At 42.1% G+C, this 19,441-nt stretch overlaps 1 protein-coding gene across 2 annotated transcripts in view; it reads left to right on the top strand.

The window, feature by feature from the left end:
* TXK (TXK tyrosine kinase) overlaps positions 1–19,441 on the top strand; it is a 93,987-nt gene that overhangs the window by 53,679 nt on the left and 20,867 nt on the right. The window contains exons 12-15 of one of the 2 annotated variants that reach the window (XM_079921096.1): positions 1,851–1,915; positions 3,975–4,093; positions 5,793–5,950; positions 8,655–8,790. In XM_079921096.1, the coding sequence (XP_079777222.1) occupies positions 1,851–1,915; positions 3,975–4,093; positions 5,793–5,950; positions 8,655–8,723 (411 nt within the window). In that variant the 3' untranslated portion in view covers positions 8,724–8,790. Of the gene's footprint in view, positions 1–1,850; positions 1,916–3,974; positions 4,094–5,792; positions 5,951–8,654; positions 8,791–19,441 lie in introns of those variants that run through there. The other variant, XM_079921097.1, reaches the window with a different exon arrangement.

Here is a 19,441-nt window from a genome sequence, read left to right as displayed (position 1 = left end):
TTCATGATGTTCATACTATTCCTTCTATGTCCTTCCATGCCTCATTTCTAAGTTCCCAAATTAAATCCAATGAGAATTTGAGAATTTCTGAGAGGTCCCTGATACTGTCATCTAGAGGTAATCCTGAACTTCCATCAGCCATCACGAGTGACCGTATTATTTATCATTCAGGCTGGAATATTTTGGGGAGAGAAAGGAGGCATAATTTCATTGGCCCTAGAACACCACTGCTTGCCCTACACATGACTTAGAACTGTCAGAGCATTTATTATTTACTACTTCCTGTAATAGTTGTTTACACAAATATTAGACTCTAAACTCCTTGACATCAAGGCGTAGACTTCTGAGCTGCAGTTCAGCATTATGAGAATACAAGTTGCCAAGCAATGGCTCTCAAACTTAGCTGTGCATTAGAATCACCTGGGAGGTTTAAAAACATCACAGTACCCAGCCCATACCCCTGACCAATGAAATCAGAATCTCTGCGGGTAGAATCTAGTCATCAGCATTTTTGGAAAATTTCCCTGGTGAGTCCACTGTGCAGTCAAGATTGAGAGCCCTGCTCAAGAGCTAGTTGAAATCTCGCTTTTGTTTCTTACTAGCCATGTGACCTTGAGTAAGCTAGTTAACTAGTAAAGTGGTGTTAATTATAGCACCTCCCACATATGGACTTGTTGGGAGGATTACATGAATTAATATGTGTAAGCACTTAGAACAGTGTCCGGCACATAGAAAAGCTCAGCAATGCTCGACCATTGTTTTGCGTGCCTCGTGGCACATTCCCCAGGGTCCAGCCCATAGTAGCCATTGAGCACATTTTTGAATGTATGGATCTGGTATCAGTTCCACCTAACTCACTTTCCTGGTCTCTGCAGTTTGTCCTTCCTGATAAAGATAAGAATTCAAAATTCAGTCAGGTGACAGTTCTGGTCATTCTATTTGCCCCAGGTGGCTTCCTGCAGACCCTCCTAGTCTTGGTTCCCTCCTTGATTGCTTTCCTTTGAGTTCTGTTTTCTCCACCTACATGCCACTTAAAATATATTAGCCAACTATGAGTCTTTTCTCGGTCGAGGGTTTGCCTTGTGGTTTAGCTTTGAGATCATTTGCTGGCGCTTGTCAACATCTTCCAAACTGGCTCCTTCTGGCTCTCCATTTCAAGTTTTTTGCTTTTGTTTTTGAACTAACTGAACCACAAATTAGCTCAAAAGAGAAAAATTCTATCAAATCACTGGCCTACCTGAGGCTAAATAACCAAGTCAATGATTCTCCTGACTAAGCTGACTGAAAATGGATTGTTTTGGCATCAAATAGATTGTTTCTGAATTATATAGTACTATATTTAGCTCACTGTGGTAATTTAATAAATATGAAAATATTGTAAAGAGTTACGTTCAATGACATGTAAGTTTTAAGACACAGTTTCTTTGTTTTTATTAGCAATTATATATAACGACTATCCCAAAGATATATAGTGACGATCTGTTATTTTTCATGCATATTGGACTTTCCTCTTTTTATTTATGAAGAGAAAGTTTTAAATACACACTATTTTTTATACCAAGATGCACTTATCAAGGATACTTCTTGAGAAAGATTACACATTTTAAAAAGGAAAAATGTTAAAATTTCTTTTCATTTTTTGTCATTTCTTTGAAAAGTCATTAAAATCCATCACATGAGGGCAGATACATTAAATCATATGTAGCATCGATAGGTATCACCATGAAATAACATGGCTGTTCACACAGAGAGGTAGTGCTGGGGCCCAAAGAAACTAAGGAAAAGGAGAGTAGAAACTCTGGAAAGAGAAACTTTGTATTCACACGTGGGTTCTTTTCTTCTCCCTATAGGCTGCGAGGAATTGTTTGGTCAGTTCTACAAGTATAGTAAAAATTTCGGACTTTGGAATGACAAGGTATGTGATATTCTTTTTTGTTTGTTTACTCACAGGAGGGAATCTTACATTAGTCTACAGACAAATCGAAGATGTTTTTGGCTTTGTTTTTTTTTTTCTCTGAGGGCAGTGTTGATGTGATTGTATGGCCTGCTGACCCACTTTGAACTTTAAGACATGCACCAGTGTTAGCTGTGAGGGAAACGGAGGCTGTGGGCTATTCTTCTGATCTTCTTTCAGGCGGTTATTAATAAAACTATGTCATGTCTTAAAATTCAAAAGAATTTCTCAGTCTACTTGTCATATATATAAGGTTAAGAAAAAAGCTTTCCTTATATATGTATGTTTCTGAAATAGAGAAAGAATAAATTTATTTTCTCAGCTCTGATTTTTCTGTCCTCATCATGCATTTCTCTTATCAAGTGTAGTAGCTGACTCTAAGCCTACAGCACAAGAGTGTGAATCATCTGACCTGATTTTCAGCAACTCAGTGCAGTTTACATTTTTTATCTCCTTTCCTTCAGGTTGCTAGAAATTTCATCCCAGTGATTTCAGGATTTCTCCTTGACACTCTTCAGGGTCACAGTCCGAATTCTGTGTGTCTCATGGGGCCACATACTGGAGATGGCCTGTCTGGTCCCTGTTGTTATCCATTGACATTGGCTTCCTTACAGCCACCATCCTCCTCTTTTGTCTTTGGCTGGCCATCCACACAGGTGGCCGCTGACTCATCTTGAATTTCTGCCTGTAAGATTCCTTCATTTCTGACATTCGCCATGTCTAGAGCTCTCCACGTGGCTAAGGCCCCGTCTGCCTTGGCACACCCATAGCCATTTGTCCTCTGGAATCTTTCTGTGTTTCCCAGGGCTTGGCCTGGGAAAGAGGACACAGGTTCTGTTTTGCTCTTGAATCCCACCAACCGACTGTAGGGCAGTGGGGTCTTCTTTCGCTGCAGTGTGACTAGGGCAGCCCTCATAGGGTGCAGGTTACAGGACCCTACCTCAGCCACCCCCTAGTGTCTAATACTCCTTCCCTTTCCTTTTGAATCTCTCCCACACCCCCAGCACAAGGGATATTTTTGTAGCAGAATGGATGGTGGTGGTAGTGAGATATCATTCATATTCATGAGCCATTCTCCCAGATATTTTGTTCATAACTCAGTCCTTCTCCTTCTCTGGAAAGTCTAGACTTTTGAAACTCAAAAGCTATAAAAAAAATGGCTCTTTTCCTTTCGTTTTCTGTTATTCATTCTTTCCTCTAGTAGAATGACCTCTGGCTCAATAAAGGACTTAAAGGTGCAGTGAGGTAAGGTATGTGCGAAACAAGTGGGTGTGTGGGGAAGCATTAATAAATATATTAATTTTATATTTAATATATATAGTATATATAGTATAATATATATATATATAGTATTTCAAAAATACTATATTGCATACTCAAGGAGCTACACAGCACACGTTAGCTATCCTCTCTTTTCTCCAGATTCCCACACTTGGATGTTACTGTGTATGATTTTCAAAAAAGAGAGAGGGTTTAATTTTATTGTTGTTGTTATTTTTTTTTAAAGGAGATGATAGTTGTTCCTGATTTATTTCCATTTGAATAAAGGCATTAGAGATTTTACACACCAAATGTATTACGTTCAAATACTTTTATTTTTCCCCTTCTCTGTTCTGCAAAAATTATATGTATATAGAAAGAAAATAAGGCATCAAACTTCGAGTTTATTCTTTCACATCTATTTATCTTTTTAAAAAAATAACCTTGGTTGTTAGCGCATTCAGCATGCTTCTTTGCAGAATTAAGAATTTATCATAACTAATCAGTGGAGCATGTTTCAGACTGAAGAATTGCTGTGGTTTTCTGAGATCCAAATACAATAAATGCAATTGAGGCTTGGTTTAAGGAGGAAACTCTATAAGGGCTACTTTCTCACTTTGATAGCGAGAAGAGAAGGTATACTGAACCTTTCTGTGGAAAATACTTTGTATTTTAGAAATCAGAGTTAACTAAAAGGATTTGAAGTAAACTGAACTTAGAGGTAATTAACACAATGTGCTCTGAAATCTGATGGCCCTAGGTACGTTTTGGATGATGAATATATCAGTTCTTCTGGAGCCAAGTTCCCAGTCAAGTGGTCCCCTCCTGAAGTTTTCCATTTCAATAAGTATAGCAGCAAATCTGATGTCTGGTCATTTGGTGAGTGAATTCGATGTTCATTTGTTGGAGCTTGATTTAATAAAATAGAGATTGCTCTTTTTAAAAAAATATATTAATTTTTTTATTGGAGTATATTTGCTTTACCGTATTGTGTTAGTTTATACTGTACAGCAAAGTGAATCAGCTATATGTATACATATGTCCCCTCTTTTTTGGATTTCCTTCTCATTTAGGTCACCAGAGAGCACTGAGTTCCCTGTGCTATACAGTAGGTTCTCATAAAATAGGGATCGCTGTTTTAACTTTGATTTCTTAATATGACGTAGCTAAAGGTCTTCTTATAACTGTGTTTCTGTCTTAGGTGTTCTAAACACACCAGTTGTCTTTGGCAACTGGTGTCATACACCTTCTTACATGAAGTTTGCCTCTTGGATCTTTTCCCTTCCCACTGAGCACTTGCTGTAAAACCATAACAGAGTCTACTGATCTAGAAAACAAACTCAGCCAACTTTCCCACACCACAGAGACTTGCAAGAAAAACTGATCTTACACCATCGTTAAATCTTGAGTGTGTAATTAATAAACTTCATTGTCTGACTTTGAGTGATGCCGTCTCACTTACATTATCACCTTCCTATTTTGTGAAATTAGACATAGGCTTCCTTGGGATCTATCCATTGCTGTTTATATTGGGTAATGTTCTTCATTGAAAAAGAGATACTGTGGACCTCTGTCCCATGGAGTTTGTTCTTTGAGTTGACTTTCAAAAAATGGCAACAAATGTATAATAATCTATCTATTCTCTTTCACCTGTACCTTTCTGGATGGCTTCTTGGCTTTGGAGAGACATCTGCACCCTCAAAAGGTGTGAATATTATTACCCACAATAAGGTTAAGCTTGTATTGATCTCATTAGCGCTCCACTGACATGTGGTAGTCTCGGCAGGTGACATTATAAGCTCTACGGGAGAGCAGTTAAGTTGTGAGACCAGTGGATAGCAACACAAGGATCTCACCTGGTGGTTGTAGAACATTTAGAGCTCCTTGAGTTTTCCCTGACCACTTGTCTTTCTTCCTCACTGTACAGTGAGCTTCTTGAGCACATAGACCGGTTTCAGTCTTAAGAATCCTCTGGCTCTAGCACAGGCCTGGCCTCTGATCAATACCTGATACATATTTGTAGAATAAGTGAATAATTAAATGAACTCAAATTGGGAGGCTTGAAGGAGTTTCATCACTCAATCAATGATTTTTGAACACCTACTTATAAACAGAGCCCCTGCCAGATTTTCTGGGACTCTACCCAGCAGTCTTTCAGTGGGAAGATGGGAACGCATGCCATCTACTGGCTGGTAAACTCTTGGCTTTAGCAGGCAGCAGGGGATCACACAATTCTGTCATTTTCTGTGGAATGGCAAAGTTTCATTGATTTCAGGGTGTGGAGACATGAGCAGTACTTTGAAATGAAGATGCTGCAGGCATTTTTCTTCCAATAAGGAGGCAGTCATGACCAATGGAAAAGGAAAGGCATTGTTTTCACTTGGAATATATTCAGTTCATAGGCCTCTTCAAAAAGTAAGATGCACAGGGTCTGCTTCCTAGATAGAACTGCTGTCATTCTGGATGATTGTAACTCAGTGACTGCAGGAGGCAAATAATGGGTTGTAATTTGAAACAGCTGTTTCAGTTCCAAGTAACCATTTCTCTAACCTCTTATTTTCATGCATTTTATTTGCAGGAGTTTTGATGTGGGAAGTTTTTACAGAAGGAAAAATGCCTTTTGAAAATAAGTCAAATTTGCAAGTTGTGGAAGCGATTTCTAAAGGCTTCAGGCTGTACCGACCTCACCTGGCACCGATTTCCATATATGAAGTCATGTACAGCTGCTGGCATGAGGTGAGTGTCCCTTACTTTCCTGCAAAGGTTGGCAGTTCCAGCATCTGAGAGTAGATCTGTTTATCACCCACATTACTCCAGCACTTCGTCATGGCAGGAAAAGGTGTCTATTTCTCGGTAATGACCCCTGAGAGCCAGAAGTACTTCCACTACAAAATCATTAATCCATTTTGTTTTTAACAATGGCCTTTCATATGAGGAATTCAGTGCATTGTCCAAGTCTTACCTTGCTGAAGTTGGTTCCTGCAGAAACTCTCGATGTTACTAAAGCCTCAGTGATGAGACGTTTTACTCCTTTTAAGAACTGCTTGGGTGGAAACTAAGGGTAGAATCAGGCTTGTTCAATTTCCACATTGAAAGAGAAGGATGGTGTTTTTATTTACTTCACTCTAATTTGTCTTGCTTTTCCAAGGCTAAAAGTAATGGGTTTCATCTCTCCTATGGCACTCAAGACTCCTGATAGAGAGATTAAACGAGAATAGGAATGAAGGCAGAAAGTGTGCCAGGAACTTCTACTGGGAAAATTATCTCCTGGGAGGCCAGTTTCTCTTTTACTTGAAATGCCAAGCTTGAAAATAAAGCCAGAGGGTTTATATCCCACCTCTGTCTTTTCTGGGCGCTGACTCAACACACCACTCCGCTTCATCAGACTCCTCTGTGATTTTGATAGTTCTCTCTTTCTAGCTGACTCTTTCAGCCCAGAAAAAACTACAGCTGGATGAGGATTTCCTCCTGGCTGAAAAAGAAATCACTTGACTCCCAATTCACAAACACTAAAAAAATTCAATATTTCAAGAGCGTCGTGGTTGTTTCCATTCCAGAGAAGTATTAATTTTATAAAGATCCCCAGTGTATGAAAATACTTTGCATATGATTAACTGTTCTGCAAGGAATCTTGAAAGACATAAAAAATATTAAGTGAGCTGTTAGTAGCAAACAGATGTCTTAAGAGCATCTTTGCAATAACAATGTAAATAGCTTAGGAATATATATTGTATATTAAGCAATATACTTGTACATGCAGATACAATATAATACTTTTTGAGATTTTACATATCTGTGGAGAGGAGACAGAGAAAGGAGTAAGTAAGATGCTGACAAGAGGATGAAGTAAACGAGGCGCTTATGCACCTCTAGATTCAAATGTGATTATGTTAGCAGTGATAACACTTGTTTCATAGGCTTTACTACCTGCACAACCTCAGCACCAGCAAAAAGCACCACTATTTATTCTTGAAGTCTCAAGGAGGGCTTTATGTGTGCTCACATATCCTTCTGCTCTGTCCTTTAATTTTTATTTATTTTATTTTTTAAAAATTTATTTTATTGAAGTATAGTTGATGTACAATGTTGTGTTAATTTCTGCTGTACAGCAAAGTGATTCCGTTATACATATATATACATTCTTTTTCGTGTTCTTTTCCATTATGGCTTATCACAGGATATTGAATATAATTCCCTGTACTATACAGTAGGACCTTGTTGTTTATCCATTCCGTATATAATAGTTTGCATCTGCCAAACTCCCACTCCATCCCTCTGCCGCCCCCTTCCCCGTTGGCAACCACAAGTCTGTTCTCTATGCCTGTGAGTCTGTTTCTGTTTCATAAATAAGCTCATTTGTGTCATATTTTAGATCCCACATATAAGTGATATCATATGGTATTTGTCTTTCTTTTTCTGACTTACTTCACTTAGTATGATAATCTCTAGTTCCATCCATGGAACTAGACATTATTTCATTCTGAAATAACTAGACATTATTTCATCTTTGTTATGGCTGAGTAGTATTCCATTGTATATATGGACCACATCCTCTTTATCCATTCGTCTGTCGATGGACATTTAGGTTGTTTCTTGCTCTCTCCTTTTATTGATGCCTTCTGTTTACAAGCCACAAAGGGTGGTGTCTCCCCACTAACCCTGCTGCCAGGGACCTCTGTGAGCATGTGGCTACCACGAGTAGTTCTATTTCCTATGGATTTCAGAGATGCCGTGGAGCTTCCTCTTGGAGCCAAAGTCACACCGCATCCCACTGTGAAGTAGGAAAAAGGCTCCAATCCTGGGTTTCATGGTTGGAGATTTTGTTGACTGAGCCTTAAGACAGCACAGTCTGTGCTCTAAGACCTGCAAAGTCCCTCATGAAAACGTGCCTTTTGCTTTTTGACTAAAATCCATCTTTCTACAGGGGGTCAGGTGTAGTGAATAATTGGGGCTGAGCCTGGGGGCTTGGGGCTCTAGAGGCCCCTCTCTCCCAGCTCTTGCTTTACCCTGTGTATCAAGTCATCCAAATCGATCTCTAGGGCAGCACTGTCCAATGGAACTTTCTGAGATGATGGAAATGTGCTATGTCTGCACTATCCAATATGGTAGCCACACCTGGCTATTGAAGAATTGAGAAGTGGCTAGTGTGACTGAGAACTGAATTTTAAAATGTATCTTCTTTTAAGTAATTTAAATTTAAATAGCCACATGTGGCTAGTGTTTGCAGCTGTAGGTATTCTACTTTTGGAGCGCCCTCTACCGTTACATTTTCACACTCATGCCTCGCTCATCTGCCATTCATGTCCTGCCTACCAGCCAAGATATCTTTCTCTTCCATTTGTGATGAACCAGCCTGGATCCGGGTCCTGCCAGCAAGTTCTAGAGCTGGTGTCTGAGTGAGTCTTAAGCTGAGCTGACCACCTCTACTTCCCTTTTCCAGAAACCTAAAGGCCGCCCGACGTTTGCTGAGCTGCTGCAGGTTCTCACAGAGATTGCAGAAACCTGGTGACCTGGAGAGAATGCCAACCCAGAGCATCATGGGGCAAGACTGTCACAAAAGGAAGCCCTGGGTGGGGTCACTGATGGTGAATATCTTCCTTTAGAGTCACTGACTCCTGGAAACAGTTCAAAGATCACAGGCTTTTCCAACTTTTTAAAGCTTAAGAATATTCTGACAATAATGTTTCTATGTGTGTTTGAGAGTGACTTCTAAACTCTGATTTTTCTGTACTATTCTTCATGTCCCATATGTGAAGAAGGGAAAAGTGCTCCATAGTGGTCATTATGGTGGCTGCTCTGAGAGCAGCAGAGCCCCTGACACACCTGAAAACCTGATTCTTCACTGAGGAAAAGACTGGAGAGGAGGAACATTCTTTATTCTGGTGGCCCATGCATGGAAGATGAAAATAAATTCTGCCCGCTCCTGGAATAAAGGAGCCACCCATGCAGAGTCTCATGCTTTTGAACTGTACAGATCTTTATGAAAAACGCACCTCTACAAACCACATGAATGTGGGCATTCTGGAAACTGTCTTTCATAATCTTCCCTATGTTATTTAACAAATTATTTTTGCACAGATCTGATTATTTTGGAGACAGCTTCCTGTGTTCCAGTATTGAATACTGTTAGAGGAGAAAGTTCTTCTTTGAACAGGTCCTGGTGATGATTCTATTTCTAGTGAGATCCATTGTCCAGGACAATTCAGAACCTGAATCTCAATTCTGAGATTTCACACTCTGTACATGTGAACTTGGCTGATTGAAGAAGCCTCATTTTGTCATAGGAAGTACCTCCAGTACCTTTTCTAGAAGAGGACTTTCTTTTTGCACAAGAACAAGAGGAGGGCTTCCCTGGTGGCGCAGTGGTTAAGAATCCACCTGCCAAGGGCTTCCCTGGTGGCACAGTGGTTGAGAGTCCGCCTGCCGATGCAGGGGACATGGGTTCGTGCCCCGGTCTGGGAGGATCCCGCATGCCGTGGAGCGGCTGGGCCCGTGGGCCATGGCCGCTGGGCCTGCGCGTCCGGAGCCTGTGCTCCGCAGCGGGAGAGGCCACAGCAGTGAGAGGCCTGCGTACTGCAAAAAAAAAAAAAAAAAAAAAGAATCCACCTGCCAATGCAGGGGACACAGACGGGTTCGAGCCCTGGTCCGGGAAGATCCCACATGCCGCAGAGCAACTAAGCCTGTGTACCACAACTACTGAGCCTGCGCTCTGGAGCCTGTGAGCCACAACTACTGAAGTCTGCGTGCCACAACTACTGAAGCCCGCATACCTAGAACCCGTGCTCCGCAACAAGAGAAGCCACCACAATGAGAAGCCCGTGCACCGCAACGAAGAGTAGCCCCCGCGCACTGCAACTAGAGAAAGCCCGCGCGCAGCAACGAAGACCCAACACAGCCAAAAATAGATAAAATTTTAAAAAAATTCAAAAAAGAACAAGAGGAGGCAAAAACAAGATATTCAAATATTACACCAAGTTCCATTATTTCTGAAGTCCAGGGTATTGGATTCAAGATGAAAGAACCAGGAATCACAATTAAATCTTAATTTTTCATGTACCATTTGTAGGAATGATTGGAAATTGATCTTTGTCATCCTGAGTGCTTTGGAAGTACATAGGGAAAAGGGTGCTGCAGAAAGCTGGAGTCATTACCATTAGGTTTAACAATGGGAGCCTATTATTTGTGGATTGTCCCACCCTGCATCATGGTTCTGGGGGAACGTGTTTTATGATTCTCATGAGATTCTAAGATGCTGGCTGTCAGTAGCTGTGACCTTTAAATCATATTTCCCCACTCCAGGAATGACATCTTTGACTATCAGTGGTACTCAATCAGTGTGCATTGAAACAGTGAGCATCAGACACAAGAATTGTCAATCTTGATCATGCAAGTGGTGGTCTCAGAAATCTTTGTGATACTGTGCTGTTTCTGAAACTATCATCTCCCTTCTCCTAATGATTCCTACTATGGGGAGGTGAGACAGAGGGCTCCTACTACTGATACCTTAGTTCAAGTGAGATATGTGAAAGCCTAGCTCCAGAAGACCTGAGACTGTTTAACAGCAAAAGCCAAGGGAGGCAAGGTTAATATTATGACATAGGAAATAAAGAAGTATCAATATATGCAGGAAGATGTCTTTCTCAGGCTTTGCTAAGCTTAGAAGTCCCCACTCCCCCCTCCAAAAAAAAAAAAAAAAACCCAAACCCAAACACTGAAAACATAGAGCATCTGCCATCCCTATAGATGCAATACAGGGAGACAGTACAGAGTAGACTTATGCCTGGGGATCATGTGGCAGCAGCCAGCACTTCTAAGAGCATATATTGGTGTTGGCAAGCAAATTCTATTCATTTTAACAAGTCAGGAAAGTTTGAGACACCAAATTAGGAAAGGAACAACTGGATTGTCACATAGGTAACTGAGACTCCAGATAATGTGTGAATTCGGAATGTCTATGGACAGAGATTCAGCATTTTCTGTCTAGCAAAAGAAAAAAATTCTTTAAGAAGTAGTCACATGGACTTCCCTGGTGGCGCAGTGGTTGAGAGTCCGCCTGCCGATGCAGGGGACACGGGTTCGTGCCCCGGTCCGGGAAGATCCCACATGCCGCAGAGCGGCTGGGCCCGTGAGCCATGGCCGCTGAGCCTGCGCGTCCGGAGCCTGTGCTCCGCAACGGGAGAGGCCACAACGGTGAGAGGCACGCGTACCGCAAAAAAAAAAAAAAAAAAGAAGTAGTCACATGACTTCCCCTGGAAGAGAACTATGTTTTGCAATGAATCTCAATATTAGTTATTGATATGGGCTCTCTGTGGGTAGCTTAACTAGTTTGGGGTGAGATAGTGCAATACTTAATCAGCTCTGCGTTAGAAATGAGCAGGAAGTTTAAGGGTTGGTTGTGGGTGAGAGTCCTAAAAGGAGAAGACAGGAGGTCAGAGGAGAGAGGAGAAGCTCAGAAAAATGGAAGGAATTTGGAGGCCAAGCAGAAGATGTGATCAGTGTGAATAATAGGTTGGCAAGAATAGCCAAAGGAATTTTTTTCTTTAGTAAACTTTTTATTGAAGTACAATACACTGTCCCACTATTGTATTGGTAACAGGTCTGACTGTCAATCAAACTCATAAGACGCAGTAGCATTTGATCCAGTACTTAGTTTGCTTAGCTTTTTAGAAGGATTCAGGACAGGAAGGAGCATGCACAGCCCTTCAGTCTCAGTGGAAGCCAACAATTCTCCATGTGCATCGATGCTTGGGCCCCTCCTCTCTTGCCTAGAGACTTGTATACAGTTGCTGGTGATGAGGCCATGGGGTGTGGGGTTCATCTTCATACAAAGAAGCTTCTCCCTGGGTTTATCACCCGTCACGTAGGCCTACAGTTGATGGGTCTCCCAGCCCATGTGCTGTTTCACAGATCAGAGATTTCACAGTGCGTAAAATACACGTCTGGCCTTGGTACCCAACATTCCAAATCTGTCTTAACTTGGGGACATATCTAGGGTGCTGATGCTGGGAGAAGACAGACCTAAAATCCTCCCAGGAAGGTCTAGGTCTGGGAGAAAAAGAGCACAGGCCTGCTGTTAACCCTTTGCTCACATGTACATAAACAAAAGTACACACATCATATGTATATGGCTTAATTTTCACAGTGAATATGTCTGTGTAACTCGCACTCATATCAAGAAATGGTTACATTCTAGAATTTCAGAATCCATTCTCATTTCTATTTAAGTCATTAAACTAATAGTAATCAGTATCCTCATTTCTAACACCATGAATTAGTATGAGGTATTCTTGAACTTTCTATAAATGGAATCCTATGGTATCGACTCTATGCGCCTGGCTTCTTTTACTTAGTACGTTTGTTTGATCTGTCCGTGTTGCATATAGTTGTATTCATTCGTTCTCATTTGCATATAGTCTTCTACTGTTTATGTCACAAATTATTTATCTATTTTACTCTTGATGGATATTTGGGTTTCCAATTTTTGGCTATTAAGATGAATGCTGCTATGAACATTGTTCTACATGTCTTTTGGTGAAAATATGTATGTATTTCTGTTAAGTATATGCCTAGGGGTGGAATTCAGAGCTAAAACATATGTTTATGTTCTTTTTTTGTAAATAGTGCCAAAGCCCAAATGCCTTCTTACCAGTTGGTTGCTGTTCTTTTAATAACTCACCCTATTCCCTTGCCTGTATTGTCCTCTGGTCTTTCCTTGTATCTGCCCCAAATTGTGTTCCCTTGGAAGCACCTTCCAAACCCAGCAGCACTTAGAGTGAGGGTGGAGGGTTATATTCTTTTGGGGCTTCCAAAGGACTGGGTATGTGGTTTGGGCCAGGGGCCGACTTCCCAACTCCCTTTAGAAAATCTTCCTCCAGTTCAGGGCTTCTCAGTCTCCGTGCTATTGACATTTCGGGCTGGATAATTCTTTGCTGTGGAAGGATGTGCTGTGTATTGTAGGATATTTAGCAGCATCCCTGGCCTCTACTCACTAGATGCCAATAACACACCCCACTCCCCCTAGTGGTGACAACCAAAAATGTCTCTAGAACATTGCCAAATGTTCCCGGGCGGGTAAAGTCACCCTTGCTCAGGAACCACTGATCTAGTTACAAAAGGATCTTGACCTGAGATTAAAGAGATCCATGAACTTGAAAGGAAAAAAAAAAAAAAATCACATCTTTGTTTTTATTAGCCTTTAACTAAAATTTAGCATTTCCTGTCATTCTAAATGTAGGCAAACAAAACAAAACAAAACCCCAAAACAACCAACCCCCCACACCTCCAAAACCCCAGTACATTATATTAGCAATGTCTGTGACTTTGTCTTAATGCAAAGAACTGTTATTTTCATATCATGTGGGAGTTGTTTCAGCTTTCTTGAGAAAGAATTTGCATTCATCACTACTTCAAAGTCTCAGCTTTTAGGACTGCCACTAGATCTTGTCATTTAACTCAGTAAACAAGACATGTTACTAAGGCACACGTTTTTAAAATATTTTGATAACTTTCAGTATAATTGGTTACCTTATTAGTTGTGTGTATTTTTATTTTATTCATTTAAAAACATTATGCTGAGAAGGGGTATAAAGGTTTCACTGGACTTCCAAAGTGATTCGTACCATTAAAAAAATTAAGAACCCCTGGTTTTTTTTTAACATCTTTATTGGAGTATAATTGCTTTACAATGGTGTGTTAGTTTCTGCTTTATAACAAAGTAAATCAGTTATACATATGTTCCCATATCTTTTCCCTCTTGCGTCTCCCTCCCTCCCACCCTCCCTATCCCACCCCTCTAGGTGGTCACAAAGCACCGAGCTGATCTCCCTGTGCTATGCGGCTGCTTCCCACTAGCTATCTGTTTTACATTTGGTAGTGTATATATGTCCATGCCACTCTCTCACTTTGTCCCAGCTTACCCTTCCCCCTCCCCATATCCTCAAGTCCATCCTCTAGTAGGTCTGTGTCTTTATTCCCGTCTTACCCCTAGGTACTTAATGACTTTTTTGTTTTGTTTTCTTAGATTTCATATATATGTGAAGAACCCCTGTTTTGTTTTTTTGTTTGTGTTTTTGTTTTTCTGCGGTACGCGGGCCTTTCACTGTTGTGGCCTCTCCCGTTGTGGAGCACAGGCTCCGGACGCGCAGGCTCAGCGGCCATGGCTCACGGGCCCAGCCGCTCTGCGGCATGTGAGATCTTCCCGGACCGGGGCACGAACCCATGTCCCCTGCATCAGCAGGCGGACTCTCAACCACTGCACCACCAGGGAAGCCCTGTGAGGCTTTCTTGAATCACCCTATTTAAAATGATTACCCCACCATGGACTTTCCCTGTCTCCCTTTTCTGTATAATTTTTCTCTATAGCTCTTAACACTATATAACAATATAATACATTTATTCTTATTTATTCTGTGTATTTTCTGTCTCCCTACCCTTGAAACTCTAACATGTGTGATTCAGGCATTTTTGTCTGTTGTTCACTGCTGTATCCCCAGGTCCTCGAACAGGGCCTGACACAGAGTTAAGCTAAATAAAGACGCATGGAATAACCCAATGAAATAAAAGCAGCGGAATTATCCAGAGGCTTCGTCTTCCAGAGGTGGGGGACCAGTCTTATAAGCAGCTCTCCTCTTGGGATTCTGGGCCAATCCATTGCTTTTCCACACAATGGTGGATCACTTTTCCTTCTGGTTGTAGTGTATAACCTCAGGTGGTCATCCATTCTTCTTTTTGGTAGAAATCTTATTTTTTTCAGAACAATTTGACTTACATGTACATTTTCTATATCTCCCTTTCCCTATTTACGTAGAGAAAAATACATTATGTTAGGGATTGATATCAGATTAATAGAAAAAAAAAGATACCTGAATAAATCTACAGAGAAATATAAATCCATATAGACACATCAATATTTAGTAGAGGAAGTGGATAATCCTTATGTCTGCAGCAAGGATGGAAATTTCCTCACACGACTGCCAGATATACAAGCAACCTGCAGATACTTTATTTTGTCTGTAATTTTCCTATTTTCCTCGGGTGCCCCTACTTGCTGGGAAAACTCAAGTTAGCTCAATCTTGTAACTTTAGTCCAGGGCAAAACCAAAAATATTCTCTGTGGGTGAAGTGGGTTGTCTCTCAGATTTTGCCTTTCCCTCTGTTTCTGCCAAGGTAGCATCTGGGCATAGAAGAGAGAGGGGTGGCTTTATCCGGGGGTGACATTCAAAATATTTACCAACTGAGTTGGTACAGGTACAGACCAATCAGAATGGATGCTGGTGCCAATAATGCGTCCAGCCCCCCCCCCCGCCCCTGATGCAGATGGCGACTGTCCGCCCTGGCAAGGTGACCTCGAGGTGGTGACGTGAATGGGAGGGCTGCTTGGATTGGAGCAGTGTCCCCTGGCACCTCTGGGCTCAGCAACATTCCTTATCAGCCTGGTTGCTCTGCTGGCATTTGCAGACCATGTTGGTGGCTGGTATAGGTTGGCCTCTCCTGAATTGGTCAGGAGAAGGTATTGGGTACGTGAAGGTATTTCGAAGATAGTATACCTGTTCCATACGTCCTTGTAGGAGTTGGGGGTTTACCTTCCAAAAGTCAGGTATACCCCTTGATTCTTCCTTTTATGAAAGGTTGAAATACTCAAATGTCTAGGCTGTCGTGTGGCAAACATACCCACATGAGAAAGTTCCACATAACGAGATGCAGCCACAAGCACCTGATGAGAGCTTCCCTTCCTGCAGGAAAACACAAGTCTCACCCAAAGGAAGTTGCTTCTTCCTGCTTGGAACATGGCTTTGAGACCTGAAGGTATAATGTCTATCTGGGACTCTGAGGAAATAAGCATGAAGACGAAGGCCCATGGATGGAGTTGCCAGATAAAATATAGGCAGCCCAGTTATATTTGAATTTCAGATAATCAACAATCTTTTTTTTTTTGGCCGCCGCGCGGCCCAACCAGGGATCATACCTGTGCCCTCAGCAGTGAAAGCACCGGGTCCTAACCACTGGACTGCCAGGGAAGTCCCAACAAACAGTTTTTTAGTGAAAGTGTTGTAGCCTTTTCTCCTGTTGTGGTCACCCCCAGAAATGGACGAACCCCCGTCACAAGTTTGATTCCAATGTTGTGACTGTTGACATCATACACATACCGAGAGAGTAGGAAAGATTTCCGACTCACATAATGAGGGTTTCTGGGGACATCAGGGGACAGGTTCCCCAGCAGACCCAAAAATGACTTGAGAGAGCAGGGAGGGGCAGCCACCTTGGGGTTTTGTGGTGAGGAGGGCTGGAGCTGAGGGGAAGGGGCTGAGCTTGCGTTGTTTGACCTTCTAGCTGGTACCGAAGGAGGGAGCAGCCGTTCTTATCAGCTCGCTCAGGCGTGGGCAGAAGAGAAGGAGACATTGATAGGGCTTGAAAACTGTCATTCATTAGTCAAACATCAAAAATGGAGTCAGACTCTTTGTTACAGTAAGTGTGTTCCAAAGATTGTATGGACATACTTAGACTGAATTGATGCGTTGTGTGTCTGAAATTCAAATTCAGCTGGGTGGTGTTTGTTGTTGTTGTTAAATCTGGGAGCCTTATTTATAGAGCAGAAAGATACAAAGGGCATGAGTCTCTCCTGTCGTTGTGGAGCCGTTGCGCCAACCCTGAACTGCCCACTTCCAGACTTCTTGTTTATGAGACAAATGAATCCCCATTTCTTTACAGCAGTATAGACGTTAGACGTTGAATTACCTGAAGCCAAACCTGTTCCTAAATGATACATCTCTACTGACTCTTCTGTTGCCAGTTATCTAGAGCTCTTCCGTTGAAAGCTACTATACGCTTCTACGCAGGTACAGATTATGTACCTCACTTCAAAGATTGTTGAAATCTGTCTAAGAAATTGAAAATAACCACAACCACAGAATGTGCATATATTATATTTCAGCACTTTTAAAAAAACAACTTTGCAATTGGGATGTAACTTGTATAGGTGGGGTCTTAGATTAAATCTGTTCTCAACCCTGGCTGCATGTGAAAAACCACCTGGAGCGCTTCTAACAAATAGTGTTGCTGTACCCCACCCTCAAATGATCTCTTTAACTGGTCCAGGGTGGGGCGCAGGCACAGGAATGTACAAAAGCCTTCTCAGGTGGAAGTAATGTGCAGTTAGGGCCAAACATCATTGCACGAGATAAAATACTTTATGTATGTATAGATGTGTTTCCTCTGGGTCAAGGCTTCTTGTGAAGTTTTTTAAAAGGTTGAACTAAGGGAGAAAGACGTCTCATTGATGCCTGATGACTAACAGCTATTCAACAGGAAAGCATTGGATGCTTTAGCCAGCCTGCCTTAAGACACCAGCATGGCCAGGGAATCAAAGCCAAGGAGAGCAGAGGGAATACAATGGCTTTTTACAAGGAGCCAGAAATCCAGAGGCAGGAAGTCTGCAGCTTCTCCCCACTTGATAGCAGTCCTACCAGGTCTCTGGAGAAGATATTAAAGGAGCCAATAGAGGATTCTACTCTGTATATCTCGTGGGGGCACGAGGGGAGAGGTGGGTAGCGGCACACACTACATGCAGAATTCCATGAAACCTCAGGAAAGAGCCAAAAGTTCAAATATTTTAGGAAGGGGGTTTGTTGTTTTGTGAAATCTGCTGGTTGATTGGGGAAAATGAAAGTCGGGTGAATTGACTTCTGACTCTGAAAGTAAGCCTCGTTTTCTTGTCTGCTTGGGAACCAAACTGGGCGTGTTTCTGTTCAGCTGCATGTTTTAGATCTCAGCCTTTATGTCTCATTGACGATCCTGAAGTCGTGGACTTTCAGAGACACTACACACACACATGTGTTTGGTAGAAGTGTTCAGTCTTCAGTCTGTTGGACTGTAAGTTATCCTGATGTTGTAAAGGTACATCATGTGCTCGTGTCGTGGGGACCTGCTTCATCCAGCCCCAGCTACTCCACACTGTGCAGCAAAACAAGTAATATAACACTTGATCTTGTTTGACCAGTTCCTCCACGCTTTTTATTTTTCCTCTGGCTGCGGGCTAATCTCCCATCAGCAGGCACGTCCCCATAAGAAGTGGAACTGCTGCGTGTAACCTGAATTGCACTGAATTCCTTCAGTCTGCCTGATTCTAAACCAGATTGGTTCTCACAGTGAAACCACATTGTGATGCCACTGATGTTGATCCTCTTTTTTGCCCATGTGGACTCAATCCAGCAGCCTCCCTTTGCTGAGTGTCTGTCTGTCTCAGTACTTGCTGAAAGGCTGAATCACTGCCTTCCTTAAGTTTACACCCTGCGCTCCTATGATCCCTACTCTCAAAGCCTTGCCCTTTTTTCTGTGCATGCAAGATTACTCAGAAGGAATCCGCTCCACCACCCTTTGGTAATTATAAGTTTCTATGTCTGAGTCTAGTTCTTTTTTGTAAATAAGTTCATTTGTATTATTATTATTTTTTTTAGATTTCTTGTATAAGTGATATCATATGATGTCTGTCTTTCTCTGACAGTATGATAATCTCTGGGTCCATCCATGTTGCTGCAAATGACGTTATTTCATTCTTTTTTATGGCTGAGTAATATTCCATTGTGTATAGATATACCACATCTTCTTTTTTATTTATTTATTTATTTTTGGCTGTGTTGGGTCTTCATTTCTGTGCGAGGGCTTTCTCTAGTTGTGGCAAGCGGGGGCCACTCTTCATCATGGTGTGCGGGCTTCTCACTGTCGTGGCCTCTCTTGTTGTGGAGCACAGGCTCCAGACGCACAGGCTCAGTAGTTGTGGCTCACGGGCCTAGTTGCTCCGTGGCATGTGGGATCTTCCCAGACCAGGGCTCGAACCCGTGTCCCCTGCATTAGCAGGCAGATTCTCAACCACTGTGCCACCAGGGAAGCCCATATACCACATCTTCTTTATCCATTCATCTGCTGATGGACATTTAGGTTGCTTCTATGTCTTGGCTATTGTAAATAGTGCCACAGGCTTTGGGGCCAGATTGAGTTGCATGCTGGCAGTCAGGAGTTACTGGCTGGATCACAGAAGGCAGGGGGTGGGAAGGGATTCTGGGAACATGGTGCTCAGAACATGGCTCTTATCTCCACTACCAACCCCCTCCATGTGCTTCCCCCCAGTCAAGTAGTTGCTGGGGCCTACATGTGGCTGGGTGCGAGTGCAGAAAACTGGTGTGAGGCCTTGCCTCCTGAGGGCTGGACAAGCTTGAGGCTGGTAGGGCTTGG

The sequence above is a fragment of the Stenella coeruleoalba genome (assembly GCF_951394435.1).
Source record: "Stenella coeruleoalba genome assembly, chromosome: 4".
Taxonomy (NCBI): domain Eukaryota; kingdom Metazoa; phylum Chordata; class Mammalia; order Artiodactyla; family Delphinidae; genus Stenella; species Stenella coeruleoalba.
The sequence above is the reverse complement of the archived record's forward strand: the minus strand, read 5'-3'. Positions and strand labels throughout refer to the sequence as shown.